The sequence below is a fragment of the Monopterus albus genome, unplaced genomic scaffold (genome assembly GCF_001952655.1).
Source record: "Monopterus albus unplaced genomic scaffold, M_albus_1.0 scaffold34.1, whole genome shotgun sequence".
Taxonomy (NCBI): Eukaryota; Metazoa; Chordata; class Actinopteri; order Synbranchiformes; family Synbranchidae; genus Monopterus; species Monopterus albus.
In genome coordinates, this window is record NW_018127914.1 from 5150191 (window position 1) to 5166977 (window position 16787).

Here is a 16787-nt window from a genome sequence, read left to right on the forward strand (position 1 = left end):
AACACAAGAAGACTGTGACATGACAGCAAACAAGATAGCTTGTCTTTGCCTCCCTCATTGAAAAAAACAGAGTAGCTCTGAATTCAGATTCCAGTTCTGTACAACTCAGTGTGTCACCACAACTCTCTTTCACAGATCTCCTCTCTCGTGTTTGAATTGGGGAGTTGAGAATAAAACAGCAGGAGTTACGATCACTCCATTGACTGTTTCCCTCTCTGACCATTCTCTCAGCCTCACAAAACTATAAGGACACACGCATGACTCTCATAGGCTGGGATCTCATTTCCTGACAGGAGGAAACCCAAATGGAGTGTGTGTTGTCATCTTGCCCCCCTCCCTTGCACATGCTCACACACTGACACAGCTCACCCCTGACTTTGTCTAATGACTCTCCTTTTGAGGTGCAGCCTGGTAGAGGTCATGACCCCCTCCATTCACCGCAGATGGTGGCACAAAGACAGGCGGAGAGCTGAAACTGACTCCTGACGATCGACTCTCCTCTGAGACACCCGCTGCTCCACAGGAAGAGCCATGCAGCTGCTGCAAGGTCCCAGGTGATGAAGATACCCCGACCACCCCACAAAAAAACCCCAAATCCAGACCCAAAGTCTAAGACTCCTAAAACCCACAAAAGCCTCACCGGGGATCTGAGATCAGCTATCTGAACACGTGAACACACATCCTGGTGTGGCTGCCTGGCCTCTGAGTCACACTCTAAAGACCAAATTTTTTAAGCAAGGTGTTTCACTATGTTTACGCTCACTCATACAGATGGGGTTATGACACCAGAAATCACATAAAAACTGGATTTTGACTAGGAATAAAGTGTTACTGTTTTAGTTCTTTACAGATTTCTGGTGTTATACTGTATTACAGGGTTTTTTAAGCAAGGTGTTTCACTATGTTTACGCTCACTCATACAGATGGGATGGAAAAATATTAGAATATTAGAAACACCTCTCAGAACAACACAACACAAGTTAACAGCACCACAATATATCTTCTACAATTAATTAATAAATTAATAAAGTTATTGCAAAATGCCTTTCTATAAGGTTTCAGCAGAAATGGAAGATATAAAGAACAGATTTATTGCTGTATTTGACACCAGCAATTTTAGCTAAGTTTACCTAATAAACTACTGTTAGTGGCTATCACCACTAAGGCTCTAACTAATGTTTATTATTATTATTATTAACTGACTATTATTAATTGTTAACTATTTTCTCTACTAATCTATTAGTGATATTGTGTATAAAATGTCAAATAACAGTAAGAACGTGCAGGAAAATGTCCTAGAGAATTTTTTTTTTTTTACATCACTCAGTGTGGTCCTGACAGCATATGGAGGATTAGTTTGGGAGATCAATCACTGCAGACTGGGTGCTGTCTCAGCAGGCTGTACTAATGATAACACAACCACACCTAAAAACACACATACACTCACCTACTGCCACAACAAAAACGGTCTGCTCTGCATGAAAACGCGCGGGCTGTGCCATTCAAATCCACTGTGGCAGAGATGAATGTCAGTGGATGTGAATCAAATTTATAAACAGCAACAACAAATGAGGCTCAGAGTGATAAATGTCGGCGTGACTAATTCATTTCACAGTAGTTTATTCAGAGCTGGGCGCAGACACTGACAACTATGACAGTGATAAATGCCAAGAATATGATTTGCGTAATTGTTATGCTGCATTAACAGACTTCGTTTTAGCCGAGGTCTTTGACCAGTCACAATGAGCCTAATGCTGAACTTGTAATTTAGCAACGGTTTCATAGGGACCACTCTGTCCTCAGAAACTACCAAGTGTTGTAGGCTGGCCATTTCAGAGAGTGTGGTGCAAACAGAGAAGGGAGCCACAGAATACAACCCGTGGGGTTTTCCTGGTTGTGGAACTGACCGTGTGAAGTGGTCCACCAATGCGCCCACCATCTCGCCCACTCGGTCCTGGTTGGGACACAGCTCCCCTCGTTGAAGACATAGCAGGACATCATCCTGGGAGAATGTGTGTAGCACCACCAACTGGTCAATGCCACTGGTCACACTTAGTCCAGTAAACTGTTAAGAGAAACAAAGCCACAATGTCAGACACCAACACACCAGCTCTGACTGAGTACACAGCAAAAGTGAACATGTGAAGGTAAAATAAAGGTAAAGTCATGAGACCCAAGTGAAATAATTTACAGATTGGACACACACAGGTTAATCTAGCAGGGATGGCTATGTGCAGGATGTCCCAAATTCTTGGATAATGTGTCCCTTCAGAGGAGGCAACAATACAGCATAATTATACATGTGTATGCCTTGACTTAAGGTATTAATTTATTGTTTCAATATTTTCTTTAAACCATATCCTCCATATTTTTTAACAAAGAAATCACAGGGTTCTCCCAGATAATGCAAAGACCTTGTAGGCTTATATTGTGGTCACCAGTTGATTTCAACACTGTTCCTGATAAATCATGTTTTTGTCTGTTAGTCTGTCTCTAAATACTACAATACCCATGAGCCTCGGCTACTGTTGGCATGGATACAAAGCCAGTGAGACGTGCCAATCAGAGCAGTAGTAAACTCAGGATGATTCACTGTTGCAGTTGAGAACAAAACAGGGCACCAACGTTGATGGATTCATTTGGGAATCAACCCAGAATCAGAAAGTAAATCAAGTGAAGCTGCAGACTGCATTTCCAGTTTTGTCAGCTCTGTAATCTTTAGCTTCTGGCCAGTGCACATGTAACAGAAATCTACACTCAGTGAATTGATGTTTCTGCGCCGAAGAATTTCATGTACACAAACTTGTATGTTTGACTTATAATCAATAATCATCATCAGCTATTTATTGATGATGGTCAGATGTGACTCTGTACCGCAGAGTCTGGTGACACAGTGTTAGGACAGAGTTGCAGTGCTTCTTTAGCACCATATTCTGTTTTTCTGACCTGGATAAGACTTACATGCCTCAATCTGAGCAGCAGAGCTTAATAGCTTCAGCTATCTTTAGCTGCTCCGCTGCTGCATAATGATGGTTTTTAACCCTGTGGCATATTTAGTGCTCTCTTTCTCTCTCTCCTTATCTTACTCTAAAACCACTGCTGGACGTCCAGCTGTGCTGACTCATTATGTGCTGTGCTGTTGCTTCTGGTCTTCACTGAAACTACATTCTGAATACAGGAGAGACCTTACCTAAAGTAGTGCAACATCTGATTACTACTGCCAGCCAAACCCTGATACTTTCCTTAAGGTCCATCTCCCTCTGAGCATTTTTGTCTGTCCTGGTGAAGTCACAGTGAGGTGGACAGGTACTGTTTCTCAAACAGGTCATAAGCCCTTAGAGTGAAAAAGGAGGCACAGTGCTCTTGCACTCTGCTCTTGTACTTCTCTTACTTATGGACATATGGCAGCGACCCAGGTGTGTGTGTGGAGTGAACAGAGAAGTGCTGAAATGGGATGACACATCAAGAAATAAAGGGTAGCTAAGATAAAGCACAGTGGGTCTGCTGTACAGTGTTTCTGTGTTTCTTGTTTATGTCATACTGTGGGAACACAAACCTTACAAGCCTGGCTGGTCCCCACTGCTTTGTTTGCTTTTCCCCTTTGTATTTTTTAGGCTCATTATTTAACAGTTTAATGCTAGAGCTGGGTCTCAGTTAAAGAGGAAGCCCTACAGTTTTACACATCATGATCAGTTTACTCCTCATGGGCAGATTTTGGAGCTTTACATGAGGGACCAAAAGCAAGTAAGGTGCCTCTCGACTTAACTGTATGGAAGTACAATAATAAATCTCTAAAATACCCATTAAAAGGCAAAGTTAACCATGGCATTAAATTATTTTTATCATATATAATTTTTTCATTTTAATCAACTGATCAGCTGACAAGATCAAAGCCACAAATGAATTCATCCCATGAACAGAAATTGTTTGTGTATCTAGTTTGAAATAGCAAATTCCCCTCTCCCACAACTGTTTACTGCTAAAAACACAAAATATATTAATAATATTTATACTGATAATATTAAAGCTCCATTGTGATGAACATGACCAGTGAATTCAGACATTGTATGCTCTAAACATAACTGTGTCATCATAAAGGTGTTGGGGGGGAAGTAGTTTTATAAGATGAACAATCTGAGCAGGCTTGTACTCTGTGTTCATGCTGAGAAGAACAAAGTACCAACATGAAGTTTTTTGACATAAAAAGAATCACAAAAATTCAACAATAGGGGCCTGTCAGTAGATGTGCATGTAATAGGTTTTGGATGACAATGGAGCACTAAAGCAAGTATACAGCATTCTCTGTAGAGGCAGTTGAAAGGAGTACCCAAGGTAATTTTATGCAGATTGATCTCAAGTCAAAGTTTAATCTGAGCTGTGGAGAGTTCCTGCCTCAAGTGGAGGAGTTTGTATCTCAGGGTCTTGTTCACAAGTGAGGGAAGGATAGAACGGGAGATTGACAGGCGGATCGGTGCAGCTTCTGCAGAAATGCGGCCGATGTACCGGTCTGTCGTGGTGAAGAAGGAGCTGAGCTGTAAGGCGAAGCTCTCGATTTACTGGTCAATCTACGTTCCGACTCTCACCTATGGTCATGAACTTTGGGTCATGACAGAAAGGGCAAGATCCCGGATACAGGCGGCCGAAATGAGCTTTCTCCGCAGGGCGGCCGGGCGCACCCTTAGAGATAGGGTGAGGAGCTCGGTCACCCGGGAGGAGCTCAGAGTAGAACCGCTGCTCCTCCACATCGAGAGGAGCAAGTGTCTGGAGAGAGGGAAGTCTGGGCATCTTTGCTTAGACTGCTGCCCCCGCGACCCGGTCCCGGATAAGCAGAGGAAAATGGATGGATGGATATTGCTACACAGACTACACTACTTACTAGTACAAATTCACTATTGGTTTTGGTTTATTGATGAAATTTTTGTTGATCATGTCGAAGATTTTTTTATTTCTGAGTTTAGAAAATGAATGCATTCACTGCAGAGTCCCTACAAGGATAGCAAAGGAGTTTGCGTGTTATATTTGTTGAACGTCTGTGCATTCACAGTGCTCTCTCTCCTGTGAGTACTTACTGCATCTAAAGGAAGCCTCTTCAGCACCTTGTACTGCTTCTTTGGCTCTAATTTGTAGAAGTACTTGTCTGTGACAAGCAGGCCACGGTCTGTGCTTTTGTTGAATCTATTCACCTGAGAAAGCAAAGGAGGGAATCACAGAGAAAGAAAAGGGTAAGACTACACATTCGTTCATTTTGTGGTTTCTGTTGAGCTTTTTTTTGCAACCTGTAGAGTCTTGTGAGCTTCACTATTCTCAGTTCAAAACAAGTTTTCCTTGTGAAGCTGCAAATGAGTAACACACATAAAACAAAATGAAAAAGGAAGGACAAATGCTTGGGTGCGTCTCTCAGTGATGAAGGTTGTTTTATCAAAGCCCTTATATCTTCATATAAACTAAATCTAAAGTTTTAACCACAATTTTGAAAACCCTCTCTCTAAAATCCCTGATAAGGAAAACATGGCCACTATTATCCATAGGGAGATGATAAGAGCAATTTTCATCATGAGGTAAAGTAAGAAGCATTCAGCTGACTCAAAACAGGCAGGCTTAAAAGAGAAATTCAGAAAGGAATTCATAGTTCAGTTACCTTCATAATTAATCCTCTGATTATATTTTTATCTCCTTTAAGGGAGGGTTGTTTTGACAGTTTGAACATGAATTTTGAAAAATGAGCTGACATAAAAGAGACAAAGAGCATGGAGGTGCAAATAGGCACACATCAAGTGGCAAAAACATTCCACAGCTAAAGAAAAGCAACAAACTCCTTGTGGCCACAAAGAAGATATTGTACTTCCATTTCATAGTGTTTGTTTCCCTCATATTGTACCTTCCTGCAGATGCCAGAGAAGAGGACATGACTGTACTCGTCTTTGTTCCTTAGCTCCTTGGAAATGCGAATGAAGCTGGAGCTGGTCTGAGGGCAGTCTCGCACCTGCAGAAATTAAAGACCTAAACTGTTAGAAGAAGCTTTGCCACAAGCTACAGTACAGATGGTATTAGAATGTACAGTATCTCATTTTTATTTGTCAGACTGTAGGTGGCCCCCCTTAGCCTCTTTCAAGTTTTTTGTCCTTAAGTGGCAGATCAAAGCTCAGGGTCTCGGGCCACTGTTACCAGACACAGTATAGCACAGTATCTACCCAGATATTTGATCTTAATGTCAGCCGCATACAGGTCACAATTCTGGCTGACTGCAGACCGCATTACATGCACTTATGCAAAGGTCATGTGAAACTAACTACAATCACATGAAGCCCTGAAGGAGACCAACAAGTCACAGGCCATCTACCCAACTAACATGTGGAGTGACTCAGGACACGGCTAGAAACTGCTGAGTTTAGAATATTTTAATATAATGATGTCTTCCAAAGGTCAAAAATGAACCCCCATGCTAAGGGACTATTTAAACATGACAGATGATAGAATGTGAAAAAGACTTCTGTTTGGTTCAACTGAGATTCTTACGTTGGCCAGGTAGTCTCTCTCCCAGGCTCTGCTGACTCCCCAGTCTTTCCTCTCTCCGCACAGAGCAGTCAGCGCTGCCACTTTGGCCCGAACCTCCAGCATGTCAGACGGAGGGATGTTCTTCACAATCTGCCTCGCCCACCACCTGACAACAAGGGATGAGAACAAGACATTGAAGTGCCACGTGGGTGGACTAATACAACAAAGGTGCAACAAAAATATACAGTAGGAGGTGTAGCTTCAAGTTAAAGGCTGTCAAGAATAAAAATAGACTTTACCTGCAGATCCACATCCTGCTCACTCATTCACACACAAACACACACTACATCCCAAGTCTCTGACTGTGTTCTGATATTTTTATGGTGCATGGGTTCTGACCTGCGATGGAGCATGACTGTATTGTTGTGAAACTGGGAAAGAGCTGCAGGAGTAGTCAGCCATATTTCGCACATTAGCGAACCTCCGTTCCACCTCCCAGAAGTGAGCTTTGACCTTGTAGCGCTTATAGCAGCCCATTATGGCGTAGATGGCCCTCATCCGCCGGCACCTCATGCGAGCTAAAGCCCCACGCCACACCTGCAAGTTTTAGAAAAAGAGGGACATGTTAAAGACACAAACTAAGAGAGGAGAAAGGTGTCTCCTCTGTGTCCTGCTGAGCTGAAGACAAACTTGTGCTCCAGTTAGAGATCCTGGCTTCTCTGCAAAGTCATCCAAGTAGGTCAGGGGAAAGAGAAAGGATAAGGGTATTTCACTTAGCAAGTGAAGTATATGACTTTAATGTAACTGTGCTCTGGATCTCATTAATTATCCCAGTTACTGTTACAAGAAATTAGAATTCAAGCAGGCAGATGAATTTCAGTCAAACATAACCAGGAGCCACATATTCATGAGGCTGAGGCAAACTGCAATGCTGAAACCCAGCAGCCAATGTTTGAAACTGGACAAGATAACACTGTGGGTGATTAACTGCAATCGTAAGATCTGATCTGCCCGTGATATTAAATTAGATCTGTGTTAATTGATTGGACTGTCAGATCAATATATCCCCATAAAATACAAGCACGGCTTTAAAACACAGCCACAGAAATCTGACATTCAAAGTTTCAAATCATGTTGAGGCTGTAGGTGAACAGTAAATACAACAAATACAAGACTGATAGCAAATAATATAGTAATATTTATACTAAAATGGGTGACCTTCTGCAGTAAGAGCACCAAGATGGGGATGAGGGCGGCTCTCTCTTGCTCCAGGGTGAAAAGAGAGCGTGGCGTTCGGACAAACAGCTTCGTGTTTCCGTACGCCACGTCATCCTGGAAACCGTGGTGGGTGATGATAGCCTCCACAGCCTCCCTGTCGGAGCTCATCAGGTGGTTCGGCCAGGTGTACTCATACGTCATTTTATATCTGCAGAACATTCAAGAGGTAGAGAGAAGAGATCAGTGTGATGATGATGGCAGCACTGTTGTTCAGTATCTCTAGGTTTATCTACAAGGGTGAAAGCAAGCGACATTACAATCACTCCCGTTTCTGTAAAAGTTAAGTAACTGGTTTCTTTTAAAGGGGGACTCCACCAATTAAACATGCCAAAATCAATTTACTAGTTAAGGGGAGTACTACTCAGCCAGTTGCTTGATGTCTTTCTGGATCTGGATGAGCTAGCTATACTTTGCATTATGAGAAGTGTAGCATCATGTGTTTTAGGAGAAGTGTTATTTTTAAATGATGTATTTTTCTTCAGCTGGGCGTAAAGACAGCTTTGGTCAATATAATTCAATAATTTTAAGCAAAATTTCATCAGAGTAGCAATGCTTCTATTTGAATTAAATGCTTTGGTAGATTTTACACCACTGGTGAGAGAGAGAGACAGGGTTTCAATTTTCTCTCGGAGGAGTTTACCAAAGAGTTGAAACACTGAAGCAGTCGTGTTTCCCAAAGCATCTCTACGTAGTGAACAACAGCGTTCTCTTACCGCTGCAGGAAGCGGGAGTAAAGCTGTCTGTAGGCAAAGCCTGCCCTGCGCACCCTCACATTTTCCAGCAGCCCGAGGTAGGCCACCTGGTGCTGACAGCGAGCATCATCAAACAGCACCGGCGACTTCCCCTCGTTGGGCTTTATGCATCTCACATAGTATGGCTCCTGGAAGACAGAAAAAGGAACTGCAAATTACTCTACAACTGACTCTGTTGTCAGGCATGTTGAGAGATCAGATGACACCAAATACCTGCCAGCTCCTCATACACATATTTTGATTTACTGTAATATATTTTGGCTGAACTTTCCAAAAGGATTAGTGAAGTATGACATCATCACAAATACAGTAGGTCATGCACAGTTTGCAGAAAAATATACAGTAACACTGCACTTGAATATTGTTCTCTGCTGTTAAATGTAACTTGCCAACTTCACCTCCAGCTGGACAAGATCATGTTAACTTTTACTTCACTAATTTTAAGTAAAATTTCATTAAAGTAGCTATCACAGTTGTAAGGCTAAAGTACTTTGCATTATCTTTGATTTTCTCATGTTTTATCACTGTTTTCATCAATGCTGTGTTCAACACTGTGTGAATAAATAAACTAAATTCGGCTTGTAAACTGTCACTGAGCCACAGCCAAGCTGCAAAACATACCAGGTTTAGCAACCTTAATCAGACGTGTACACTATTTCACCAGATGCTACAGTGAGCAGATGAGCCTCATAACACACTGAACAGCACATTAAAACCTTGAAGATGATAAAGCCTCCTGTGTGGAGTTACAGCTGGATGCCTGCAGCTTGACAAGTATCTCCAAGGGACATGATATCCTCTCAAAAAACAGAGACTGCTGTGTTTTCACTGTCTATCACTCTCTGTCCATGAAAGATGAACAAAATGAGCACTTTCTGAGGGCTCCCTGACACTGTCATACATCTTTTCAATGATGCATGTGCCTGTGTGCCCCCAGTGTCAACTCAGCTTGGCAGAGAATTAATAAAAGCAAATGAGATGGGCAGACTGGGCAAGGGTGCTCCTGAACAGTCATTGAAGGAAGCATCTGCTCTTTCAATGTGACCTGAAGGTGAAAAAAAAAACACAGCTGCCAGGGGAGTTTCCTTTCATTTTCCCTCAGCCACACTGAGATGAGATTGCCCACAATAGGCCACCCCAAAATAACAGCAGGAAATGTCAGCCTTCAGTTGGTGACACAAGGCCAGGAGATATGAGCAGCACATTTTGTGGTCCACCATCAACTCCTGCTCATCACTCTCCCAACCCAGCTCACAGTCAGGCAGGATGAGGACAAGTGACCTACAAAAACTGTTTCTCTCTGACACCAAAAAGAGCGCAGTGGTACATATGTATACGTGTTCAGGCTGGACATCTGGGCATCTTCTTCTCACTCCATAGTTTGTCATGCATGGTGACGAACGCACATTGGCAGCCTCCGAAAATCCTGTGACTCACACAGGCCTTACAGGGACCAGAACACTCTATACTGGTGCAGAGCATCGTACTGATGATCACTAAACACTAACACTGACATAAATATATAGCAAAAAGTGAGCCAGTGCCCTACAAAGCCAATACAGTAACTACAGATTTGGTCAAAATAGAATAAATGCCAGGCTCTGAATGTTCAGTATTTGTTTCCCAAATAACAACTATAATGCCACAGACATGTCACAGATGGGCACAAAACCTGATAGAACGCATTTGGTTCTTCATCCAAATGCAGAATAGAGTAGTGTATTTAAGAGGATTGTAGGTTATAGAGTGAAAAATGAAAGTATTACATCCCTTCTGTCTGTTACTGAGCCTCCCAGCCAGCCTCAGCTTCATAGCTTCACTGCTCTTTGACTTTTCAGAGGAGCATTTTGTCTTTACTTTATTCTTTAAAGAATTAGGTAGAAGCTTTATTTAGTCCAAAAACTGCAAAAGATTTCTATAGGTTTCCTGTGGAGGTATAAAGAAAGAAGGGGGAAATCAGAAGCAGAAGCCACTGACCTTGCAGGACAGTTTATCCACCAAGGCCACAATGGAGTTCTTGAAGAGGGTGGCGGCAGTCAGAGGTCGTTTGGTGACCTCTGTGATGCTCAGCTGACCATCTGGCCACATCTCCTTCAGGACTGGGTTGGCACTTTGAGAGAGAGAGAGAGAGAGAGAGCGAGAGAGAGAGAGGAAGGAAAAGGAGGCAAAGAGCAAAGAAAGGACACCATTAACTAGGCCAGCAGAGAAGAAACTCACTTATACACCTAACCCAGTTACTGAACTGTCTAGAGCATCATGATGCTGGAACCGTCAATGAAGATTATTTGGCACCTGTTGTACATGAGGCGCTTGAAATCTTGGAAAAGCAGATCCTTGTTTTTGTCCAAAAAGCCCTCAACGGAATATCTGTAATAGACACAGAGGGAGAAAAATATGAGTAATCCACAATAACTGGCCAAAAGTACTTTGAATGCAAGTGGGAGGCCCCACTAAAACCTGGAGTGTCAGGAAGAGTTGAGACACAGAAATTACAAGTCAGTCAGATAGAGCATAGATATACAGTTCTCTCTCTATCATTACTTTTTAATGGACTCCACTCTGTGCTCCAAATGATTCACAGCCCTCAGGCTAGAGGATCACAGCAACAGTAATACCACTTAGCTGATTTAGCTTTGTCAGATTCTCCCCATAGATCACATTTTGGAAAAAAATGAACTGTCTGCAAACCGGTCTGTCTGCTCTTCTTTCAGACTGCTCAGCGGGGTTTGGTGAGGCATTAGTAGGAGGTCACAGCCGTACTGTAAAGCACAGGCCGTCCAGCCCCAGTATAAAAGTCTGCTGTAGAGTAAGTGCTGCATCAAATAAGCCTCTCCCTCTCAGCTCTCACTCACATTTCAACAATAACTCACGGTGCGTCCTTTTTACAAAACACACAAATTTTGCATACTTAAGTATAATTAGCTAAATGTACTAAAAATATCGCAAGTAAAATTGCCTCTGTGAATTGTGCATTATTGTATATTACATGCCCTGTGAAAGAACAGCAACCTGCCTAGGGTGTACCCCATTTCTCACCCAGTGGTGGCTGAAAATTTGAAAGATGTTAGCTGCTTGGGCCCCAAACACTTATTTTGTCTCAGGGAATTTGACAAGTGGCCCTAAGGAGAAAAACCACTGGCTTTATATTCAACAATACATCACATTTTATTAGTATATTACATATTTTTATTTAGGTGTAACTAGTGTAGTGTAAATGACTAGCATTTATAGCTGTAAGATAAATGTTGTGGAATAAAAAGTGCAATGCTCCATGAAGTGAAGCTGAATAGAAAGTGGTATGAAATTTAAAAAAAAAACTGTGTAAAGTACAATGACCTCAAAGCTGTACAAAAGTACAGTACTTCATTAAGTGTATTTAGGTATTTAGTTACTTTCCACCTCTACAGTACAATAACTCCAACTCAGACATCTCCTCTACATATTTTTCTGCATCCCTCCCTCTAACAAACATACTGTCACATGTTGTCTGTGACTGTGTCCTAGGCCGTCACATCTGGAGGCAAAGAAGCGTAGGCTAGCTGTGACAGATGTGTCCCCTTGGCTCATGGGCGTTGAAACCACCTGACCAGATTCCAGGAAGAGAGACAGAGTGTGAAAGGAAAACAGAGAGCAGGCAGAATAACAAGACATAACATTCATGTACAAGGACAGGGTCATTGCTGGGACAGCACAGATAAGAGAAGATACGCAGAGATAAAGACAGTGCCTCTCCAGAGATGGGAGGAAGGCATACTGAAGTATGAACATCAAGGCTGGTACAAGGAAAGGGCTGTGTTGTACAAGGTGAAAGGGAGAACACGCTGAGACAGTCAGGCAAAAAAGATGAGAAATTTCTTGTAATGTGAAGTTATGCAATAAGGGAATATACTATATCTTATGGCTGCTCAAAGTGCTACATATGCAGGCTGAAATACTGCAGGGAGTTAAGAATGTGGATGGCAAAGAGAGCCAGGTGAGGGTTGCAGTACAAAAGGAGGAGAAAAAGAAGAAACAAAGAGGAGGAGGAAGAGGGAGTGAAGTAGGTCAAAGCTTGTGATAGTGGTGGTTTGGCTAGAGTGGAGAGGGGCCAGCAGGAAGAGAGGACAGGGGTATATTTAGCCAGAGTAAGGATAGACTCAGATGTGATGGGATGGGACAGGGGATGATGGGGGGCCAGTGCCACCTGGAAGCAATATACGACGGGTCACAGCTCAGGTGGAGCAACCCCATCGTGACCCTGAGATAAAGTGAGGCCAGGTGACAAGGGCACACAGTGACAGGGGCAGCCATCTGTCATTACCACTGCAGGTCTGTCACACACACATACACACACACACAAATACAGCCCGTCACATTAACGCTAACGGTGGTGGAGTGTAACTAAGTGTCTTTACTCACATACTGTACTTAACCAAGTATTTTTGCAAAACAAATTTTTAATTTGATATAACTTTTCCAGCAAGCTTGTTAGCAAACAGTTGCTTACTGTATTCACATATCCAGCCATCATGCAGCAGCATTAGCTTTCATTTGGAGTTGTGTTTTTCATGCTAAATTCTCCATTATGTTCACCAGCAACTGTGTCTGACATCCTCCGGTGTAAATATACTACTAATTTCTATGGTGGATTTCTGCAACCTTTAGAGATATATTTTCAAATGTAAGACTCCTCTAAGATCTTAGTTCTGGTTCTATATCAAGAAGCAAATTATTTGTTTAACGCCATACATTACTCATAAACCAGGATGTGATCAGTATTAACCAAAATCTTTTCAGGAAACTAAATATGATTGTTAACTTAATTTCTGCTTTTTCTGGTAAGTAAAGCTGTCACTATAGACCACTGGAATGCCTCTGTGAATGCTCCTGCTGCTGCCAATGTCATAAACTGACTATTTTAACAGGATTATAAGGCTTACAGTGTACCCCAGACTCCTTACAACATCCTATCACTTTTTCAGCCACACACTGGCCTAAGCTAAAGCAAACAATTATAACACAAGTGTGTGAGACATACGTGACGTCTCCGGCATAGTGGCGGATACGGAAATGCTTCTTAAAGTCCATGGTTTTGTCCGAGGGGCTGAGCTGAAAACAGGAAGAGGATGGTGTGAGTGCTGAGCCAACAGTAAAAGATAAGAATAAACAGAATGCATATTACATTTACAGTGTGTAGAGATTTCGATATTAAGAAGCCTGAGTTGCTTGCAAGCATCTTATGATGTCTGACTGCAAAACATTGGAGAAAATGCCCTCTAGTGACAGAAACACAAAACTGCACCTGTGTAGTGGGGGGTTTTTTTGTACACACTTCTATTATTCAAGTCCAAATGAATCTTTCTGAGAATACGTGCAACATATATGCAGTCATTTTTGATTGTATCTTTCTATATTTATACAGTTTCCTGTAGTTTTAGTGGTTAAAATTCAAATTTTGCTTAAGGATAAGATTTCATTTTTCAGAATTACTGTAGGTCAGAGGAGAATATGTCAACAGTAAATCACCACTCCCTAAGTCAGTCAAGTCACACGTCCCTTTTTAAACATTTTTTTCTCAGTTTCATTCTGAGCTTTTAAAGATGTGCTGCTTTTGTGGAGTAGCTTAAAAGTAGGAAGTGCTGTTACAAAAAATCTGGATATTACTGGCAAATTTATCCTCTTTTACCTCACTGACCGCTTAGTGGACTAGTCATGCAAATTATGAAGTGTGTGATACTAACAGAGAGAGTGAGATAAGATGATTTTCCAGCCTTTTCTTCCAAGCTACTTACAGGAAAAGGTTAGAGCTGTATGTTACAGGGTTGATTATTAATCTTTATACAATGTAAAGAACAGCTTGAAGCTTCAACTCTTTACAAATGGCACAGTCACATGAGGCGGCCAGATGAAGTCTCACAGATGATGCTGTGCTCTGGTCGTACCTTACGGGAGGTGTAGTGGGGGTGCTGGGCCAGTTTGGTGTCCATGCTGTCCAGGCAGACCATGTCAGTGACTTTACCAACAGTGAGGCAAGCTTCATCCAAAATGGAGATGATCCCCTTGTGTGGCTGCTCCACGAGATCAACAATGATCTGGTTGTTGAAGTACTCAATCTGCATACAAACAGTACAACTACTTAGTACATAAATAAAAATAAAAATAAAAAACAGGCTGATTTTTATCAACAAAGTGGTTACTCAATTTATTGCGATGTGAGCTTGTACTTGTGTTTTGTTATTATTTTCATATGCAACAGTTTCACATCATCATGGATCTGTGTATTATTATGCAACTGATGGAGAGGAGCCATTTTGGATGTTTTAGGAAGAAAAATAATGCTGAGATGATGTTTTTATAGTTCTGGATTTAACTTCTGCCTTAAACGCAGAGTAACTGTAAATTAGTAGGGCTTGATCTGCATATGTGAAAATGTTTTTTGCTTAAAGAGCAAATGTGGACAATGAACTTCTTGCATTTGTGTGCTATTGCTTGTCTGTGAGTGTTTCTCACATGCTGCCAGGTGATGCTCTCTCTCTCATATTCATCTTGTTCCTGTCGGAGGATCAGCTCAATGAAGAGCTGTTGCAGCTTCTCATTGCAGTAGTTTATGCAGAACTGTTCAAAACTGGCCCAATAAGAGAGAAGCAACATCATCAACACTGATGAAATATTTTCCATTGAAATTAACACATACAGTACATTTCACAACACCAACCTGTTGTTGTCAAAGATCTCAAAGCCATAGATATCCAGCACACCAATCACAGTGTTTTTCCCATGAAGGACTGGGTTGTAGTCTTTCACTTCAATGACACTGTTGATGCGGGCGACTATCCAGCCAAAAAGCCTCTCATACAGAGCCTACAGTGATTGTGTGTTTAACAGAGGCAGAGATTAAAATAATGTGACAACTGTAAAAATTAGATACAATGAAAGCAAGTTACAGTGATGATGTTAACGCAATTCCCCATCTTAGGGAAGCTGTAAGATTAATCTCATGCTGAATCTCATCCTGATTAGTTGCTCTGTCCAAGGAAACAGGGCTGCATGATTTGAAAATAAATATGCAGAGCACCTTGGCAAAAGCGTCCCGTCCAAAGCAGGCGTCCTGCTCCGTGTGGCCCTTCTCGATGACCTCACCACCCCCGGTGGCCACAGTGCGGTAAAGCAGGCTCTTACAGATGCTCTCTGGATCTGTGGCTGTCAGCTCAGAGATGTGATTCACAGCTTCAAGTCCCAGGATCTGAACGCTCTCACCATCACTCTCAAACTGTATATTACCCTAAAAAATGTGAATTCATTACAGAAATAGAATCTTATCATTACTTAAGCCTTGCAGTGTCCTTACCTATTTTTACGTGACATTTTATATCATTTTATTTTCCCTGTTTTTAAACAACTTACCAAAAGTAGAATGGAAGCAATGATCTGATAAATTGAATAAACTTCCTCTTTCGAGAAGCCGATCACCTCTAGTGCACTCATCACTGCTTTGTGGCTTGACCGATCATTGTTGGAAGTCTGTAAAAAAAGAAACGATTTTGTTAAAAAGAAGGGTAGTAAAGTAAAAGTAAATTATATAAATTTTAAAAGCTGAAGTTCATAGTTATGTTCCTCAAACACAGAAGATATAATTTATGCTTAATAAAGCACATTGATTTATTTAAATCCTTTGTATTGTGCAGTTTTGTTTCATGTCATATCAACACCTGTTTTTCCAACTGTTCACAATGCATCAACCAGAAATGTAAAGATGATAAACTCACCGTAGTTGCAGCTCCCTCTTTGGTATATGCATAAACTGCAGGATCATTCTGTAGATGAAGTGACTCCAGTATTTCAGGGGAGCCTCCACGCAGTAACTGTGAACACAACACAAATATGATTACATCATTGCACATTACATCATTTTTATTTAATGTTTTGATAGCATGGTAGTTGGTTTGAACAAGAGAGTTGCAATTTCCATAATGAGCAGTTGATGGGGTTTAAGGAGTTAAAGTAGAATCACTATATGCTTTACTGTGCAGATCAGACTTTACCTGGTAAAATGAGTGGAAGTTCCTCTCCCCCTCGTGCTGCTGGACCACTCTGGACTTGAACAGGAAAACACATTATGGTAGGAAACTAAACCTTACACACTTAACCTGTTATGACATATGCATTCTACAAGTTGATTTTTTTAGTGTTAAGTGTTGCTTGTTGCACAAGTTGTCCAACCTGCAGTCTGTTCTTACTTTAGTTTTACTCCAAACTGCTTGCAACAATGGCAACAGAATGAGC

At 41.6% G+C, this 16787-nt stretch overlaps 1 protein-coding gene across 1 annotated transcript in view; it reads right to left on the reverse strand.

Moving 5' to 3' along the window:
- The window catches only part of myo1g (myosin IG), a 31350-nt gene that overhangs the window by 8213 nt on the left and 6350 nt on the right, over window positions 1-16787 (reverse strand). Inside the window, 18 exon segments of the mRNA XM_020597576.1 lie at window positions 1908-2065; window positions 5070-5183; window positions 5879-5983; window positions 6517-6661; window positions 6895-6945; window positions 6947-7092; window positions 7714-7921; window positions 8487-8653; window positions 10503-10635; window positions 10818-10892; window positions 13543-13613; window positions 14447-14617; window positions 15015-15129; window positions 15220-15365; window positions 15580-15786; window positions 15909-16025; window positions 16271-16366; window positions 16547-16600. Coding sequence (XP_020453232.1) covers window positions 1908-2065; window positions 5070-5183; window positions 5879-5983; window positions 6517-6661; window positions 6895-6945; window positions 6947-7092; window positions 7714-7921; window positions 8487-8653; window positions 10503-10635; window positions 10818-10892; window positions 13543-13613; window positions 14447-14617; window positions 15015-15129; window positions 15220-15365; window positions 15580-15786; window positions 15909-16025; window positions 16271-16366; window positions 16547-16600 — 2279 coding nt within the window.